Here is a 14,639-nt window from a genome sequence, read left to right as displayed (position 1 = left end):
CGTGGTTGTACTCAATATTTATGAAGATAACATTCAACAGAGAATGAAAAGCAGAGAAGTCTAAATATTGGGCTTTCAGATGATGTGTTGTTCAACAAGAGACACAGTTGGGTGGTGATTGGCGGTGCAATGGCTTCTTTTTGCGGCTAGTAACGAACCTCCTGCTCAGACGATCCCGACCTTCTTCCTCTCCACCTTCCCTCTCCCCATCCACGACCACCCTCACACATCCTCCAGCTTTCCCTCTTGTTGAATTGAAGACAACCAGGGATTCTTGCTTTTCCTCGGATATCATCATTCCAATCGCATTCATCTCCGACAATGCGAGGCGAGGTACGAACCAATTTCCCGATGTTTATTTACCTTTTGTTTCCCCCGCATCACGCGTTTGGAAGAGCCCCTCTCCCCTGAACATCAGGCCAGCGGAAACAACTCCCTCCGCCAAACGCCTCATCGCATCCAGTCGTGTTCTCTGAACTGCTCTACCTTATCCTAACCACTATATAGATCTGCCATCTTCACATCGGCCAGGCTGGTACCCAGCTTGGTAACAGTGCTTGGGAGCTGTAAGTCCTCACCGCTTTTTACCCAAACCTCACCATTGCTTCAAGCGCTCATCATCTCTTTGCGTCAACAATTCAGGTATCTCCTTGAGCACGGTCTGGGCCCGGATGGCCGTTTGGATCCCGAGAAGGGTGAGGAAATCAACCAGGGTGGCTCGTTCGAAACCTTCTTTTCCGAGGCGGGCAACGGCAAATATGTCCCCCGCTCCATCTTCGTTGATTTGGACCCGTCGGTACAGAAACTCTGATTCGGACAGAACGTTGGGTTGACATGGCTGACAACTTGGTAGCCTATTGACGAGATCCGTACCGGAAGCTACCGCCAGCTTTTCCACCCTGAGTTGCTGATCAGCGGCAAGGAAGATGCTGCGAACAACTGTAAGCTGAAGCTCCATTGAGAACATGAAATGAAACAGGCACTGACATATGGTAGATGCTCGTGGCCACTACACAATTGGGAAGGAACTCGTTGAAAACGTTGTCGACCGTATTCGTCGTGTCGTTGGTAGGTCTTCCTCAATGCCGTCGTCATTGTCGACGCTAATATAACCCAGATAACTGCAACTCCCTCCAGGGCTTCTTGATTTTCCACTCCTTCGGTGGCGGTACCGGCTCTGGTTTCGGCGCTCTTTTACTAGAGCGTCTTTCGACCGAATATGGAAAGAAGTCCAAGCTTGAATTCTCGGTTTACCCTTCGCCTCGCGTGTCTACCGCTGTCGTGGAACCCTACAACGCCGTCCTGTCAACCCACAGCACCATCGAGAATTCGGACTGCACGTTCTTGGTTGATAACGAGGCTGTGTACGATATCTGCCGCCGTAACCTGGACATCCCCCGCCCTGGATACGAACACCTAAACCGCCTTATCGCTCAGGTTGTCAGCTCGATCACCTCTAGTCTTCGTTTTGATGGTGCCCTCAATGTGGATCTTAATGAGTTCCAGACCAACCTGGTGCCATTCCCACGTATACACTACCCTCTGATCTCGTATGCGCCAGTGGTCTCGAGCAACCGCAGTTCCCATGAAAGCTTCAAGGTCCACGATCTGACTCTCTCATGTATGTCCCCGCAATAATCCCGTGCCACCTCTTGTCTCACCCTATACGCAAAACGCATCTAACAATGCATGCAGGCGCCGAACCCAACAATCAAATGGTTGTATGCGACCCTCGTAACGGCAAATACATGGCTGTGGCACTTTTGTACCGTGGTGACTGTGTACCTCGTGACTGCACCCAGGCCATCGCGTCGCTCAAGGCGAAGGCTTCCTTCAACCTCGTGGAATGGTGTCCTACTGGTTTCAAGCTGGGTATCAACTACCAGAAACCCGCTCGTGTTCCCGGAAGCGAACTCGCACCTGTCGACCGCTCAGTTAGCATGCTCTCCAACACAACCGCCATTGCTGAAGCATGGAGCCGCCTCGACCACAAGTTTGACCTCATGTACTCCAAGCGTGCGTTCGTGCACTGGTATGTCGGTGAAGGTATGGAGGAGGGTGAATTTTCAGAGGCTCGCGAGGACTTGGCTGCTCTGGAGAAGGATTACGAGGAAGTTGCCGGCGACAGCTATGATGCAGAGGCCGGGGAAGAGTACTAATCGGCAGGCGCTGTCCGCCTCGCTTTGGTTGGTTCTATTCTTGGTATGCCTGGTGTCTCTGTCAAGGTTCAGTGTATCTCATTCTTTTGCTTGTGACAACCCCTTCTTTCGTGCCTAGCGTCCTATTGTTTTCTTGTTCTTTTTTACGCTCCCCTCAATAGCACACGCTAGATCCTCTACGGACAACCGTGAAATACAAGTGAATATAATTCCCTCCATGAAAGTAAAGCACGTAGGTGTGGCACATCTTGAAATAATCAATTGAAATTTATGGGTCTATAATACGACTTGCTCTATCTATTAATTACCGGCGGCCACTTCGTGTTCCTGAAGAAGCTTCAGCGCCCTCTCGTATGTCCACATGGTGACCGCGCTCGCCGGGGCAGCTTTGAACAGACTGACTGTCAACCCACGGTACAAGCCCCGGACACCATGCGTCCTGTAGATCATCGCCATGGTACTGAAAACCCCGCGATACTCGGGGATATTCCGATGGACATACAAAGCCCGCGTAGGACCCTGGACCTGCAAGCGCTTCCGCACCAGGTCAAGCGGGAACACACCCGTCTTTGAAATTACACTCGCAATCACGCCGGCAACGGCGTCACCAGACCCAGGCGGTAGGGGTAGGCCATCGACGTGCGAGATAGACGCCATCGCAGGCCGCAACGCCTCATACGTCGCAAAAAACAACCCCATATACGGCACAATCTGCCCCACAGCAGCACTGCAGCCACGGAAGAATCCGGCGCCGCCCTCATGTCTCGCTATTTCCCTCACGGACGCAAGCAGCGATCCATAGACCCGATGCTCACCAGACCCCTGCGCCGCAAAGCGCGTCCGCAACAGATCAAGTGGGTATGTCGAGGCCGTCGCGGCTCCACCGGCCACGGCGCCGGATACAAAGGATTCAACGGGCTGCGGGAGCCGGTAGCTGTCAAGCTGGGCGAGTAACTGCGTTGTGCTTCGGTATGCGGTAAACTGGATCGCGCCGTAACAGACGTACATCAGTTCTGCGGGAATGTTGCCCTTCCATAATCCCGTGATGCCTTCTTCGCGGAGGATGGTTTTGATCGTGGACAGGGTGCCTTTGTACACGGGCCCGGTGATGTGCGCGTGCGAAGCAGGGTCGGAGAGGGAGTGAACTTGGAGTTGGAGGCGGATTTTTACCACGTCTAGCGGTGCAATGCAGAATCTATTGATTGAAGGCCGGGGTTTTAGCTATTGCCGTCAACCCCAAGGAAGGGACGTACGTACCGTGAGATAAGGCCGGCTATTCCGCCCGCAAGGACGACCTGTCGCCGTGTGCCCTGATACTGTCAGCAATTGATTCCTGAATATAGAGTTAAGAAATAGTTGTTCGCATCGCGTACTTCATCTTTTAGATGCTCTCCCCCGGCAGACATGCATGTGACACGTGAGGGTGGTTCGATGGGATCGGAGATTGTCGGGGGGAAAGGAGGAAAGATTAGACCTTGCGCACAGCTGTCTCGGTCATCGAATAAACGTGGGTTTCCTGCTCTTCTGTTCTCTCAGGTGGTAAGATGGTAATGACTGGGCCAATCCTATAGGCGCAGTCTTGAATCGTGGGGTTGTGCTCCGAGGGCTTTTTTCGGCTGTTCCTCTTTTCCTTGAGGCAAAAAGAAAAAAAAAAAGGGCGCGATAGAATACCCGTGATACAGTAATTTACGCAGCTTCTGCTCCGTACGTCACTCAGGTACAACTTCAAGTTGAATCAGATCTACTCCATGGCTAAGGACAACATGCTATTTGAGAGTTAGAGGGCTCGATTAACATCCGCCCTGTCAAGTAGTGTACCATAGACCATCTTTTTCTTGCGACGGGCTTACTATTTACCTCCAAAAGTTCAACTTCGAAAGCCAAAAGATCTCCTCCTCGGGGATCTGCCAGGGCCGCATCGGGGCTAGGCTGAGGGGGGCCGAGTCTGAGCTTTCTCCGCGTTTTGACCCGCGTTGCTCCTAAACCTGGAGCAACCGTTTCTGCTCTTGTGCCCCTGGCCCTTTCCAGAGTGTCCCTCACTATCAAACCGCCATGGCGATGGCTAGAGTCCTGCTCCGGGCCCCTTTCGGGCTTCGCAACATGACTGCTCGAAGCGCTCCCCCATCATTTTCTCGACCAGCTCCCTGGCTTTGCTGGCGTCGGTATCCCACCCCCGCTCACCAAGTGCGGAGCAATCACACCACTACCGCTCAGGCGGAGTCCCCCGAAAGTCCCATCGATTTCGACAGCAACATAATGGAGCTTAATGACAAGCTCGCAGAGAAAAGGAACATCAAGGGCCTCTTCTTTGGTAAAGATAGCATCAAGTTCAAACTCGAGAGCACCGGCGGCAGCGAGTCCCACGAACTGTCCTATATATGGTTGCGCGATGGCTGTAAATGTCCTCAGTGTGTTGATAGACACTCCAAACAGCGAAACTTCCGGTCCTCGGACATCCCGCTCGATATCACCCCCAAGTCATTCGGATGGGATGGGACGACCCTCACTCTGAACTGGAACAAAGATATCCCCGGGTTCAAGGCAAATCACGTCACGAAGTATGATGCGGAGGAATTGAAGTACCCTTTTGAACGCCAATGGTATTCCTGGTCTGCCACGGGCCCGGAGAGACGTCGGATGCTTTGGAACGCAGAAAAAATGCAAGAATCCCAGCACTGGATTTCATACGAGGAGTATATGCACGACGATGAAAAGTTCGCAGTGGCTATGCGCAATCTGTCTACTTTTGGCTTGATATTCGTGAAAGGCATACCCGACTCGAGAGAAATGGTCGAGAAGATTGCTACGCGCATGGGACCCCTACGAAACAGTTTCTATGGATCTACGTGGGACGTCCGGACGATTCCCGAGGCTAAGAATGTTGCATATACTAACAAGTACCTTGGATTTCACATGGATCTCATGTACATGAAAGACCCGCCGGGGTTCCAGCTCCTCCATTGCCTGCGCAACTCATGTGATGGCGGCGAATCGCTTTTTGCGGACGCGTTCAGAGCGGCTGTCCTGATTCAAAAACACGACCCGCAACTCTTCGAAGATCTGAAAAACACACATATTACTTACGAGTACCAACACAAGGATCAATCTTACCAGAACATTTGGCCTGTCTTCGAGACATCGCCTTTTGTAAGTCCTTACAACACCGTTACGCACGTCAACTATTCGCCTCCATTCCAGGGCGTCAGAATCCCAAGGCCCGGCACAAAGCCGTCAGTGAAACGCGAACAGGAGGAACTAAAAGCTCTGGAAACGTTCGCGCGCCGCTTGGAACACAAACCCAATATTTTCGAGTTGAAGCTAAAGCCCGGCCAATGTGTGATTTTCGAGAACCGCCGCGTGGTTCATGCGCGACGTCAGTTCAACACCAACCGCGGAGAGCGGTGGCTTGCCGGGGCCTATGTCGATGAAGATGCGGTTTTGTCTCGTTTCCAGGTGTGCAAAGAGACGTACCCGCAAGCGTGGCGTTCGGCTAGTCGACGCAAACCCTATTGGGATACAAGCGCTGCTGAGCCTCCCAATCCTGAAACCAGCGAAGGACTTGCGGATCTCATGAGGCAGTTGCTTAAGAAGGACGCAAAGAAGTAATTGTGTATCGCCTTGCAAGGGGTTTACCCTGATAGGCTTCCAGAATCATGCGAAACGATGCCCAGGATGCCAGGACAACCAGGGAAGCCATGAGCTAGAGGAAACAAGGTCAAGAACGGCGTGGTGGCCAAAGGTCTTGACAATGATGGCACATGAATGTACACGATTTGCTGTTAACTAGGTCGCTGATAGAAGCACTGATTGGATGTGTATATGTATGTCTAGCGGTTCGGCGAGAAATGTTTTGTACAGGATATCCAAGTGCATATTTTCGGGTTTTCGTATGTAAATACCAATTCTACTTGGCACTCAAACATAACAGCAAAACTCCTAACGAGTAGACCTGCTAAGCCGTAATAGTCATCGCTTGGTTCAGTAAATCTAAGAAAACATGTAAAGTGTGGACGTGACACATGAGCACATCATCAAATTTTTATATTCTTCGCGGTTAAGCAGAGGCAATGGCCTATTTATTGACAGAGAAGCCGTTGAGGAAGTCGGGATCGTTCTCGAGTTCTTCCTTAACCTGTTGATAGTCAACTCGTTAGCCACGGCAACATAACATATGGCGAAGGTAATGGAGACAAGGGCACGTACAATGTCTAATCCACCAACCAACTCTCCGTTAACCCACAGTTGCGGGAAAGTGGGCCAATCCGCAAACTCCTTCAGACCCTGCCGCACATCCTCGTCGGCGAGGATATTGAAGAATCCATACTTAACACTCCGCTCCCGTAGGATACCAACCAATTGCCGACTGAATCCACACTGAGGCGCACTGGGTGTTCCCTTCATAAACAGCATGACCGGCGCAGCCTTAACCAGCTCAGCAAGCCGAGAAAACAAAGCCTCCTTGCTCTGTTCGGGTGTCAAAGCCGGCGCAGCACCACCGACGCCCTGGCCCGCCGCAGCCACAGGCGCTTGTGTAGCCGTTGTCGGGGCATCCTCCCTCGGCACAGCCGTCAATGGAGGCGGGATCGCACTGCTGCCAATCCCAGCACCATTGGCCGCGCTGGCGCTTGTTCCCGAGCCCGCGTATCGTTCGACAGCGTCGCGCACTTTTGCGGCCTCGCTTCCGCTGATGGATTCGAGAATTGTACCGTCTTTGAGCAGCACAACGTAGGGAACGGCCGTGACGTCGTAGTCTTCGGAGATGTCGGGAAGTTCTTCAGCGTTGATGCTGATGAAGGAGACGGTTGGCGGGGTGGTGACAGGATATTGGGAGGCGAGGGCGGACAGGACCCCGCGCATTTGCGAGCAGGGAGCGGCCCATGGGGCGTGAAAGTAGAGGACTATGAGGGAGGATGATGGGATTGAGGCGAGGTGAGGGCCAAAGGCCTCCTCTGAGGTTATTTCCAAGAGGGTCGACATCGTCGAAGGGCGAGGGAGGCTGACTCGATTTCTGTGGTGATGTGGGGTGGGTTGGCGGGGAGGAACGGGAATAAACGGATGGAGGGGGGTTCTGAATGTCAGGCGTCTGGCGAGGGAGTGACAGAACAAGGAATATAAAGAGAGAATATACAAGGAAGCCCAAAAAGTGACACGGATTGATGTGCGAGTGTCTAGGCGATGAAGTACTAGTAGTAGAGAAGGAAGACGAGACAGGAAGAAGAGATGACGATTCGGGATCCGCGACCGGCGTTGAGGCAAGGCGAGGCGAGGCAAATTTTCGTTATCTGATGGATCGACAACAGTTGACCGCTAAAATCCCTAGTGGAGAACGAAGGTTTGCCACTGGTATTCGATCCCCTGCCGAACAAGTCAAAAGATACGGAGTATGCATCATGGATCTGATCACCATGATCCTTCGGCTGTCTCGCGTTATCTGATCTGGGTTAAACCCCCACGGCTGGAGAATCACAACTCGATCTATCACCTCGGATTTTGGTCATAATCCAGCCATTATTGTTTAGCACTGTCGGCGCAGTCACTAGACCGCCAATTCCGCGGACGGCGGCTACAGAGCCGGTTCCCTGCGGCACCCAGAAAATGCGCTGGAGCAAAGGATGGCTGTCGGTTCTTCACATCCCAAGTAACATACCCACTACATCTCTCCGCTCGCAGGTTATCTCCTAGCTTTACAACACCTGCTTATCTAACCGCCCTCGTCCATAAACACTAGGAGCAACTTTGCATCCGAGCTATGCCCGACAACACAATCGACTACCACCGGTCGCGAAAACATGCGCACTCGTTGCTGCAAAAACTACCTTGGAGAACGCGACAGAAGACAAATGAGCAACTCACATCCTGTTAAGCTGGACAGGACAAAGAAGTTGGATGGTACCAGCAAGGATTCGAACGGAAGAACAACGGTGGCTACTAGCTAGCTAGCGCTATTAATCGACACCTATCTCACGATGTCTCCTTTCTCCCCCAGCTTTCATGCCGATATGATAGTTGGAAGATCGAAGAGGTTCTAAGCGATCGAGGGCTCCTATGAGCTTCCCAAACAGTACCATCACGACTTCCCTAACATATATCCCCCAAATTATTCAAGAGGTAGCTGTCGAACGGTGCCGTAGGCCCATTAGAGATATCAAGGTTCGTAATATCAATGTTCGTATGCAGGATACCTCATGGGCCCCGTAAGCCAACCCTCTTCATGGATCAGGACCATGTCGCTAAACCATCACGAATCCCGATCCCTGCTACAATTACGCCTGGAGAATTTCTGTCAATAATACATAGGGCAACCCGCTACGAAGGCACTTCATGAAGTCGTTGGATTCCTCATCTGTTAAGAATAAAAGGTAGAAAAAAGCATCTTGAGAACGATCGAAGACAGAAACAATCATCGCCGACACCATGCAGGTCTGAGGAAAACAGTCTCGGCGTGATTCTCAATGAGGCCCCTGCTAAACTTGTGGCTCAGATCGGCGTTGAGGATATTTACAGTCTCATGTCTGTTGCCAAATACCACATAATACAGGCGATTTTGCCAACCTAAAGAACATATTAGTTGCCATCAGGGTTATTAGGAGAGGTTAAATACCTGGTCTCGCCAATGTCACTTGTTTAAAAGTGAAATTAACGACTATCCGCGTCTCCTTGATGCTGTCTCGAGTTATCGCCTCGTAGCGCCCATTAGCCACGAACCGTTCCAAATGGGCTTCTACTCTATCGCTATCTCGTAAGAACTCGATCGTCCATCCCTCACGTTTCGGAGCCAAGTTAAGATAAAAATCGACCGTTCCTTGATGTGCGCTTGTACTGGACTTCCTAGGGGGGATTATGAACTCGGGGGATATGAGTACTCCCGGCCAAACTAGGGTTAAGCATCGATATAGCTCTTTCTGGTACCGATCCTCCAGTAGGGAGGGCTGTGCAACTCCATTTCTGCTCCCGTCGTCGAATACTCGAGGTGCATCCCATATCTGGCTTGGTGAGAAGAGTTTCGCGGCGGCGATGACGACATCAACGGGCGAAGAAAACCTCTCCAGATCCACCAAACCCTCTCTGAAGGGCTTATACATACAACTGCAATACCTACATTGAGAGAATTAGCAATTGATTCAAGCACTTTCGCTGAAATCCACTCACCAGTGATGTACGGGTGTCGGGAAGACATAGTGAACCACCCCAAGCGAGTCACGCTCAGCGTGTAGCCATCCACTTCTCCATATGTCCTCCAGTGCTTCCTGATCTTTTTCATCATCAAAGGAAGTCGTCGTGAGCGGCTTTGCCGCTATTAGTGCTCTCCGAAACACGTTTGATACTCTGGGGACTTATAGATCATCCTGTTGGGGTAGGCCCCGCATGAATCGTGTGTGTCCGAGAAACTTGAACAATGACAATTGTCTGTTCAAGACGTGTTCCGTGATACCATCCCAAGTCAGAACCGTATTGACGTCTCTAAATCCGTGTAAAAACTCATCTCGTCGGTCCTGTAATTGACACGATATCAGTAAAGTAGTAAACTCAGTACTTTCAAATACGTACTGCCCAGTGTCTCAACGCATCCAAAAAGGAGATGGTCAAGCCCACGTGTCCGTTCGTGAAACTGTACAGACCGGAGTAGACCTCGGCCTCAATGGGCCCGCGAAAGTAATTAAATAATAACGTTCGTATGTATTTACTCGCAAGTTCAGTGTTTTCAGTTTCCTGCAGGAGCAGGCCCACCGGTTTGTATTGGTCCAGAATATCAGAGCTCGGTCGCAGTGAGAGGAATGAAGGGGCCTTCGAAGTTATGATGAGGAACTGAGGAGGAAGTAAAAAGGTAAGAAGCTTCCCTTGATCATCATCTGCGCGAGATTTGAGAGCCACCCAAGGCACAGCAGCACCCTAAGGCGACAAATCCAACTTTCGCTTCACCACAACGTCAATTACCTCTATAATGTCTCAGAATACCTTCAATTCCTTGAGAAGGTCATAAAGCGCCTCCGACTCACGCGACACAACGGTTGACCGCGGTGAAATCCCTCGTGGAGAGTCGCCAAGGTATTCTTTTAACGTTTAATGTGGCCAATATAAAAGCTGTATCTGGTCTACTCCGGAGTATGTCGTCGGAGTGAAATAGGGCGGTCTATCATCACGTGAGCGCATCAAAAGTTGAACCGAATCTTTCGCGCCAGTTCCATATTGAGACAACATTCGCAGCCACAATTGAGCTGGGTTGTTTTCAACATGTCTACAGCCAAGAAGCGCAAGCTTACTGATTCTGGGTTCTCAGATGATCCAGACCCGGTGATAGGACACTCCGACTCCCCAGGATTCGGACTAGGCCAGACTTTGTCGCGCCTCCAAAAACCGGACGACTCCGCAGAAGTGGACAGCGTTGTTGCTTCTACTGCACTACCGAACACCGGAGACGATAAGTCACTCGCGGACCCCGATCACGGTATAGATGACAAGAGGCCAGCGAAGAAGAAGCGGCTTAATGGCGAGAAGATCAAATATCCCGTCCTTACGTATGTCGACGGCCGACTGCAGTCGTCCATTCGCATTGCCGATCTTCAGAACTTGCTCCTCTACTGCTTTGCAGACGGTATTGCGCCACAATGGATCTCCGTGAAGAACACGACCCGCATTCGGAAGGCTGTGTTCTTGATGGTCCCTGGTTTGGAGATCGGAATGCTTGACGGAACAGTTCCGCTAGATGGCACTCAAACGAAAGAGGGCGCAGAGGATATACCAGCTGAAAGTCAGGTCGATACAAGGGCAGCCGATTTTGCAAGATGGAAAGATGGTCTCCCACCAGAGGACCGGTCACATCGATTCAATCCCCGACCACTGACCCGAAACAATATCCCAGAACCCTTGCAGCCTCTCGCGGACATATTTCCCCTTGCCTGGCCAATTCGAGCCCCCGGAGACTCAAAGTATAATAAAGTTCATTCACCTCTACAAGCCGTTCTCATGGCTCCATTACCCAAGAACAAAGACAAAGGCGCATCCAAAGGCCCTCGGCCGCCCCGTGTTGATAAGAACTACACCTCCAAGAGGACGCCTATAACAACTTTCATTAGCCCCGTCGAAGAACTTCGAGAAAACGAGTATCCCATTCACCCTGCTCTACTACACTCTCGAGATGACAAGTTAGACCTTGAGGAAAACCGCAAACCGACCGGTCAATCTACAGGCCATGGGTGGGTAGATACTAATGTCGAAAGTATGGAAGCTGGCGATGTTCCAGAATCCGAAATACAACAAGGCAGCATGACCGCTGGACGAGACGTGCTCGCCTTGGATTGTGAAATGTGCATCACCGAAGGCGGTACTTCAGAGCTCACTCGTATCAGCTTAGTCCGCTGGGACGGCGAAGTTGTGCTTGATGAACTAGTCAAGCCAGAACGGCCTGTCATCGACTATCTTACCCGGTTCTCGGGGATCACCAAGGAAATGCTAGATCCCATCACTACCACCCTCGCCGATATTCAGCAGAAACTCCTTACCCTTCTGAACCCTCGCACAATCCTCGTCGGCCACTCCCTTAACTCTGATCTCAACGCCCTCAAACTGACTCACCCTTTCATCGTCGACACAACATTCCTCTACCCTCACCCTCGCGGGCCGCCACTTAAGGCAAGCCTGAAATGGCTTACGCAGAAATACCTCGGCAAGGAAATCCAAAAGGGTACAACAGGTCACGACTCCATCGAAGATGCCCGCGCAGTCCTCGAGCTCGTGAAGCAGAAATGCGAAAAGGGCGAACAATGGGGCACAAGCGAAGCCTCTAACGAGAGCATCTTCAGACGTCTTGGCCGACACAACCCACCAGGCAAAACAAACTCATCAGGGACAGGCCGTACCGGCGCTCTAGTTGACTGGGGAAGCCCCGAGCGCGGGCTCGGTGCCCAAGCCACCGTCGCAATTGGGTGCAGTGACGACGACGAAGTTGTAAAAGGCATAGCAGCCGCTGTCAACGGCGACGAAAGCCGCCCCTCTATCCCCGGAGATGGGGTAGATTTCACTTGGGCACGAATGCGCGAACTCGAAATCTACCGAGGCTGGTGCAATCGGATCCCCGACCCCAAGAATGCAAACGAATCCACGACTATCGATGGAGCTGCGGATTCTCAGTCAGATGATAAAACGCTCTCTAAACTGGTCACACAGACCATCTCACGGATTAAAGATATCTACGATGCCCTTCCGCCTTGTACCCTTTTTGTTGTATACTCTGGCACAGGTGATCCCCGCGAGGTTAGCAAGCTCCAGGCTATGCATAAATGTTTCCGTGACGAGTATCAGTCGAAGAAGCCCTGGGACGAGCTGACTGTTAAATGGACGGATACGGAAGAACAGGCGCTAAAGAGGGCCTGTGAGCGTGCTAGAGAAGGCTGTGGGTTTATGTGTGTCAAATAATAGTAACTCAGAGATAGCCCACGCCGTGCATGGCTTACTATCTTGTGTGCAGCTGAATTGTTGGGATACCCTTGAAGATATGTATTCTCTAGATCTATATCCATGTCTGAATAATAAAGATATGTGTGACCAAATGATCAGCGGGGGAGAAGTTGTATTAGGTCCAGAAGAATAAAAAATACATTATTGTAGAAGTAAGTCAGGGCATATATTCGATTCCGCTTCGATATAATCTGAGTATGAGAACTATCGAGCGTCCTCAGTATCCATGGCTTCTTCCCGCTGCATGGCGATCTTCGCCATCATATCTCGCGCAACAGACTGTGCCTTGCGCTTCTCACTCGATCTTTCGTTCTTATTGCCGGGTCCCAGGCTTGTGCGGTGACCGTCTGTTTCAATTTGTGAGTTCTCCTTCTCCAATTCGACAACAGGTTTGGCGCTTGTTTCAGTGTTTTGCTGTGTTTCGCCAGCGTCCTTTTCAGTGTCACCACCAGTGGAAATTCTATGCCTTGATGGGGGCCGGGAGCGACTGCGTAAGCTACGAGAACGGCCGGGACGATTCTGGAGCGGGGTTTCCTGATCGTTCGGGGTTGAAAACGGATGGTCCCGGTCCCGATTCCGGTTGGTAGTCGCGGCATTGCCGTTTTGTTCGTGCAATGGTGTTGGCTTAGTGTTCTCAGCTAAGTCCGGAGTCGTCTGAGCCGATTTTGGGGGTCGCCCTCTTGGTTTTGTGCTTGCTCTCGTATTTATACTCGAGGAAAGGCGTGGTCGTTTTGAGACGGGTTCCTCTGTTTGTGTTGAGTGGCAAACTTCGATCTGGAGCCTGGGAGACCTTAAAGCATTCGGATCATGGACTGGCTCCGTTGGAGTTTCACGGTCTCTCAGTGGAATCTTGATAGCAGGCATGCGTGACTCGTGCAGAGAGAAGTCTACCATGCTGTCTTCGCCATCATCATCGTCAAAAGAGTCCGCAACTGGTCTGTCGCGGACACCTTGGTAGTGCTCCGGAAAGGGGAAAGGTCGCTTTCTGCTTGTCTGGAGAAGACCTGGGGTCCCAACCTCTGGAAGGAGTGCTTCCGAGGGCGGACGTAAAAGCGTTTGACGTGCTGTTTGTTCCTCCATATAACGATTCCGAAGCTTCAGTGCCTCGATCTCCAGCTTTAGCTTCTCTATCTCGTCCGCCTTCGATTTCAGCTCCTTCAACACCGTTGTAACCATATTGAAGTCGCCATGCGTGGAGTCGCCAACGTCGTTTGGAGCCCGAGCAGGCCCATTCAGCTCGATGCGCATCGCGGTGAAAGACTGTTTTAACTCATACATAGTATCATGAAGGTTGCTGACAGAGCTGGAGATATGGTCTAGACTTAGACCTTGTTGTTGAATTTGATGTTCCACGGTGTAATTATCGACCTCATTTGGCTCCAATGGTACAAGAGCTTTATGACCAGGTGTCCCGTGGCTGGCCTCCTTGGAGCTGGGGAACAGGAGACCCTCCAGCACTCCTTCTCCATCTTTGAATGTGGGTTCCACGGTGCGCATGGTGACAATTTCGCGGAATGAGACTTTCGGTAGCTTCCAGAAGACATTCGGTCTGAGATATTAGCCTTGGACTAGTATGCTCGCCAACTCAATAACTAAACTCACCCGCTCTCCATCGCACAGAGCACCCCCAACTTCTGTTGACATAGTTTGCAACCAATCTCTTGGATAATCCTTCCCCGTATTAAGCTCAGCTCGGAAGTCTGCGGAATTTGTTTCTTTTCGGACGAAATAGTAATACGGTGAAGTTCAACGCTGAGCCAGCCAGCAGCCACCGAGTAAGAATTCGACAGCTTCGCCCACTCGTTCTCCAGCACCGCAAGCGAGCTTGAGCATCGCGAGCACTGGCACAGGATGGCCGGACGCGTAAGTTTCGACAGATCCATATTGAAGAACTGCTGATGCACCGCGATTGTGTCGACGGTCGGTGTGCGCCACCTACTTTTGGCAAGGGCTTGAGAATGCTGCTTGGAGAAATGCAGAGATATCCGCGAAAGATTCCAGAGGGGTTCTGGATCGCTGAGTCAG

General features: G+C 51.4%; 7 protein-coding genes across 7 annotated transcripts; 3 read left to right on the top strand and 4 right to left on the bottom strand.

Moving 5' to 3' along the window:
• Positions 1-133: 133 nt before the first annotated feature.
• BJX68DRAFT_240630 (tubulin alpha chain) lies at positions 134-2,377 on the top strand. The gene is made up of 7 exons (XM_071040710.1): positions 134-333; positions 508-566; positions 643-796; positions 854-941; positions 997-1,068; positions 1,118-1,621; positions 1,696-2,377. The coding sequence occupies exons 1-7, from the start codon at positions 322-324 to the stop codon at positions 2,157-2,159; spliced, it is 1,353 nt and encodes a 450-aa protein (XP_070897431.1). The 5' UTR covers positions 134-321; the 3' UTR covers positions 2,160-2,377.
• A 22-nt stretch (positions 2,378-2,399) lies between these two features.
• On the bottom strand, positions 2,400-3,943 carry BJX68DRAFT_240626 (thiamine transporter TPC1). The gene is made up of 3 exons (XM_071040709.1): positions 3,533-3,943; positions 3,417-3,469; positions 2,400-3,354 (listed from the first exon to the last, which is right to left on the bottom strand). Exons 1-3 carry the CDS (start codon positions 3,563-3,565, stop codon positions 2,460-2,462), a joined length of 981 nt encoding a protein of 326 aa, XP_070897430.1. The 5' UTR covers positions 3,566-3,943; the 3' UTR covers positions 2,400-2,459.
• BJX68DRAFT_123063 (putative Gamma-butyrobetaine hydroxylase subfamily) lies at positions 3,789-6,130 on the top strand. Its single transcript, XM_071036158.1, has one exon. The coding sequence runs from the start codon at positions 4,212-4,214 to the stop codon at positions 5,763-5,765; it is 1,554 nt and encodes a 517-aa protein (XP_070897429.1). The 5' UTR covers positions 3,789-4,211; the 3' UTR covers positions 5,766-6,130.
• A 101-nt stretch (positions 6,131-6,231) lies between these two features.
• Positions 6,232-7,136, bottom strand: BJX68DRAFT_256379 (PICOT family protein; the record flags this gene model as incomplete). The annotated part of the gene is made up of 2 exons (XM_071043175.1): positions 6,232-6,291; positions 6,363-7,136. 2 exons carry the CDS (start codon positions 7,134-7,136, stop codon positions 6,232-6,234), a joined length of 834 nt encoding a protein of 277 aa, XP_070897428.1.
• A 1,316-nt stretch (positions 7,137-8,452) lies between these two features.
• BJX68DRAFT_123081 (uncharacterized protein) lies at positions 8,453-9,409 on the bottom strand. The gene is made up of 3 exons (XM_071036159.1): positions 9,309-9,409; positions 8,761-9,254; positions 8,453-8,711 (listed from the first exon to the last, which is right to left on the bottom strand). The coding sequence occupies exons 2-3, from the start codon at positions 9,239-9,241 to the stop codon at positions 8,560-8,562; spliced, it is 633 nt and encodes a 210-aa protein (XP_070897427.1). The 5' UTR covers positions 9,242-9,254; positions 9,309-9,409; the 3' UTR covers positions 8,453-8,559.
• Positions 9,410-10,362: 953 nt separating this feature from the next.
• BJX68DRAFT_240621 (RNA exonuclease) lies at positions 10,363-12,681 on the top strand. The gene has a single exon (XM_071040708.1). It carries the CDS (start codon positions 10,392-10,394, stop codon positions 12,570-12,572), a length of 2,181 nt encoding a protein of 726 aa, XP_070897426.1. The 5' UTR covers positions 10,363-10,391; the 3' UTR covers positions 12,573-12,681.
• On the bottom strand, positions 12,660-14,581 carry BJX68DRAFT_240620 (uncharacterized protein). Its single transcript, XM_071040707.1, has 2 exons — positions 14,217-14,581; positions 12,660-14,163 (listed from the first exon to the last, which is right to left on the bottom strand). The coding sequence occupies exons 1-2, from the start codon at positions 14,495-14,497 to the stop codon at positions 12,819-12,821; spliced, it is 1,626 nt and encodes a 541-aa protein (XP_070897425.1). The 5' UTR covers positions 14,498-14,581; the 3' UTR covers positions 12,660-12,818.
• Between the last annotated feature and the right edge of the window lie 58 nt (positions 14,582-14,639).

This window comes from Aspergillus pseudodeflectus (genome assembly GCF_044049435.1).
Source record: "Aspergillus pseudodeflectus strain CBS 756.74 chromosome Unknown BJX68scaffold_31, whole genome shotgun sequence".
Taxonomy (NCBI): domain Eukaryota; kingdom Fungi; phylum Ascomycota; class Eurotiomycetes; order Eurotiales; family Aspergillaceae; genus Aspergillus; species Aspergillus pseudodeflectus.
The sequence above is the reverse complement of the archived record's forward strand: the minus strand, read 5'-3'. Positions and strand labels throughout refer to the sequence as shown.